General features: G+C 34.2%; 1 protein-coding gene across 1 annotated transcript; it reads left to right on the top strand.

Moving 5' to 3' along the window:
- The first annotated feature begins 820 nt into the window (after window positions 1-820).
- Window positions 821-2,659, top strand: LOC108470719 (ethylene-responsive transcription factor ERF060-like). Its single transcript, XM_017772154.2, has one exon. It carries the CDS (start codon window positions 1,255-1,257, stop codon window positions 2,314-2,316), a length of 1,062 nt encoding a protein of 353 aa, XP_017627643.1. The 5' UTR covers window positions 821-1,254; the 3' UTR covers window positions 2,317-2,659.
- The last annotated feature ends 893 nt before the right edge of the window (window positions 2,660-3,552 follow it).

The raw sequence follows: 3,552 nt of genomic DNA, 5'->3' as shown, positions 1-3,552 counted from the left end.
GATTGCTATACAAGTTATGTCTAAAAATATAACATTTTAGTCAATATTTTAGTTAAAAAATAATAATTTGAGTATTTTTAAAAGATTAATGATCACATTCAACTCTTTTAAAAGATTAAAAACTAAATTTAATTCAAAAAATAAATGATAATCAAAATGACAAAAATATAAACATTAAAATTAAAATTTTCATTATACCATAATAAAATTACTAACTTCATATTATAAAACTTATAATAATTTATTTTTACATATATAAAACTGTGATTTGAAATTCTCATTGGACATATATTTCATACTATTTTAAATTGTGTTTTCTTTTTGTGTAAATTTATTTTGTGTCACTTGATCGCACCTAATATTGTATAGAAAACTTGTAAAAAAAAAATTAGAGACGGTGTAGCCACCGTTTCAGAGCATCTAAAAGGTGCGGACCACAAAAGGCACCTATTTTGCTTTATGAATATGAAATTCCATCAGGCAGGTCAGCCTTTGCCGCCAATCAAACACAACAGGACAAAAAAAGATGCATTAAACTGTAAAAGGCTAACCCCAGCATAGTCAACCAAATTTTCACCAATCACGGTAAGACACGTATAAAATTACCCTTCGCCGGCTGACACCTGCCGGTTAACGTTTCAAGTAAATGGCGAACCCCCATTGGAGGCCAGTAACTTCCTTCGTCCCCACCGAATAAAGGCATTATTAGGCATCCTTGAAAGTTGACGAGAAGGAAGGTGATAAATTAATTTAATTAATTAATTAAAAAATCTAAAGGGATTTGAGAGAGAAGCACATGGGTAGAGGGTTATATAAATAGAGATAAGGTGACCCCGGAAATGCATGAGAGTAAAACACCAAGGTGAGGCCACTCCAGAAAATAAAATAAAAAATTGAGAGTTTTCAGAATTTTCAACACTGTTCGAGCATTTTCAGATTTCTTCTTAATCCCCCCCTTTTCTGTAACTCCCCGCTTCTCTGAATCCCTTTCTGTAATCGTCTGTCTTTCAAGCCGAAAAAGTTTCTGTCAAGAACAAACCTAAACTATCATAGCAGGTGTTTTTGGTTTTTCTGAAAGCCAGGTGATCCCAGAATAGAGATCCAGATTTTTGTTTTTTGTTTTGTTTTTTATTATTTATTATCATCAGCTAAGAGGGTTTATTTTTGGTCCCTCAAGGTTGTTTTTTATTAATCAAACTAGTACCTGTTCTTTTGTTTTGGTTCAGATACAGGTTTTTTACCTAGTTATTGAATATGGCAGCAGCTATAGATATGTATAATAGCAATAGCAACAGTTCAGTTTTCTCAGATCCTTTTAGTGCGGAGTTGATGAAAGCGCTTGAACCTTTTATGAAAAGTGCTTCATCTACCTCTCCTTTATCTTCTTCTTCTTCTTATTCACAGTCTAACCTGTATCCTGAATTTTGCTCCCCATGGAGAACCCATTTGTGCTCAGAACAAGGGTTCTGTAACTATCAAAACTTGATGGGTTTTGAGCAAACAGGTTCAATTGGGCTAAACCAACTCACCCCTTCTCAAATCCTCCAAATCCAAGCTCAAATCTATCAACAGCAACAGCAACAGCAGCAGCAGGAGGTTGCTTCTAAGTCTACGACCGCATCCCTAAAAAACCAAAGGTTCAACTTTCTTTCCCCAAAAGCTGTACCCATGAAACATGTGTCTTCCACCCCTCCAAAGCCTACCAAGCTGTACAGAGGGGTGAGACAGAGGCACTGGGGCAAATGGGTAGCTGAAATCAGACTCCCCAAGAACCGAACTCGCCTTTGGCTTGGCACTTTCGATACAGCAGAAGAAGCAGCTTTGGCTTATGACAAGGCTGCCTATAAGCTTAGAGGAGAGTTTGCCAGGCTCAACTTCCCCCACCTCAAGCACCAAGGAGCTCATATTTCTGGAGAATTTGGTGACTACAAGCCCCTCCATTATGCAGTTGATGCAAAGCTACAAGCTATCTGCCAGAGCTTGCAGAAACAAGAGAATTCAGGAAAGGCCTGTTCTGTTCCCGATTCAAATCCCAAGGTTGAGTTTGATTACCCTGTGAAGCGTGAGGAGTTTGATCAGTCTCCAAGATTTGCTAGTCCTAAAGTTGAGATGAACTCGCTGTCATCATCATCATCCTCACCCTCATCCCCGGATTTATCCGATGAGTCATTGGCAGGATCTTCTTCACCAGAATCTGATATCACTTTCTTCGATTTCTCTGATTCAAAGTGGGATGACAACGAAATTTTCGGTTTGGAAAAGTACCCTTCAGTGGAAATTGATTGGGAAGCCATTAGGGAACTATCTGAGTCTTAAAAAAAAAAAAAAATTACAGCTACTATCATGTAATCTTATTGTAATTTCTTAGGTCAAGTATCTTTTGTTTGGTTATGTAGGTCTTTTAAGTCGGTCTGCAGTTATCTCTACAATGAAATTTTTGACATTTGTAGAGGTTATTTAGGTGTCAGTTTAGAATCTGTATGTTGTTAATATGTGTAACAGAGAGGCATCTCCTCCTAGACTGCTCTTGCTGGTACCTTTTTTTCCTAGCAATGGCTTTTGGAGAGCTTCAAGTTTATGTTTATTTGCATCATTATTGGAGGTCGACTGTAAAGCTTTCTTTCGAATATGTCTATATATTTATATTATTTATAGTTAACGTACTTTTTTGTTCTTTAATTTTTATATTTTTATGCAAATGTAAATGGTTTGCATGTGATGGTGTTCGATTCTGGTTCTTCACGCGTTGGTTCCCTTGATAATCTATCTGTTAAGACATCATTCATTGTCTCTTAAATAGTGCAAATCAAACAAAATTTTGATGTAATCTATGAAATGGTGCCATATTACATAAATCAGAATAAAGCAATCGAAACCAATTGATTCCATTGTTTTATAATTGTTATCTGATTGTGGTTTATAGTGGAGAATTGTTCAGGTTCTAACCTGTCTAGACAATGTGCTTCCCATTGAATCTTTTTAGGTTGCTTTCTAATTTGTCAACACATTTTTATTATTTTTAATTATATATTTTAAAAATGATCATTCATGTATGTTTCATGATTTATAAAAATTAAACTTTTAGAGTTGGTGATTATTTTTTAACAATATTATTTTTCAAGTTTTAATGTAATTTTTTCTCCTTATTATTACATATAATAATTTTTGTTTTAATTATATTTTTATTAATGGGTGCATATACAACAAATTAGTATAATTTTTAGTATTAGTTGCAGTATTTGAGGTGTTTTTATTTGACTTGCAAAATTATTCAAATGTAAGGGGATGGACGCTTGGGATTAACTTTTTTAAATTTAGCTGGAGTTTATTATTATTATTATTTTGAATTAAGGCTTGGGATTATTTTTAAAAATAAAAAGTCACAAAAAGCAATTTCATTCATCATAAAGAATCAGCAATGAGAAAATCATGAAACTTGTGGGATAATCCACACCGAAACGAGTTTCATGTGTAGTTAACACAAGCCTATGCGACTAATCATGTTGGCAACCTTATTAACTTACCTACTGGTAAAATGAAAGTTTAAAAGTA

The sequence above is a fragment of the Gossypium arboreum genome, chromosome 11, assembly GCF_025698485.1.
Source record: "Gossypium arboreum isolate Shixiya-1 chromosome 11, ASM2569848v2, whole genome shotgun sequence".
Classification (NCBI taxonomy): Eukaryota; Viridiplantae; Streptophyta; class Magnoliopsida; order Malvales; family Malvaceae; genus Gossypium; species Gossypium arboreum.
The sequence above is the reverse complement of the archived record's forward strand: the minus strand, read 5'-3'. Positions and strand labels throughout refer to the sequence as shown.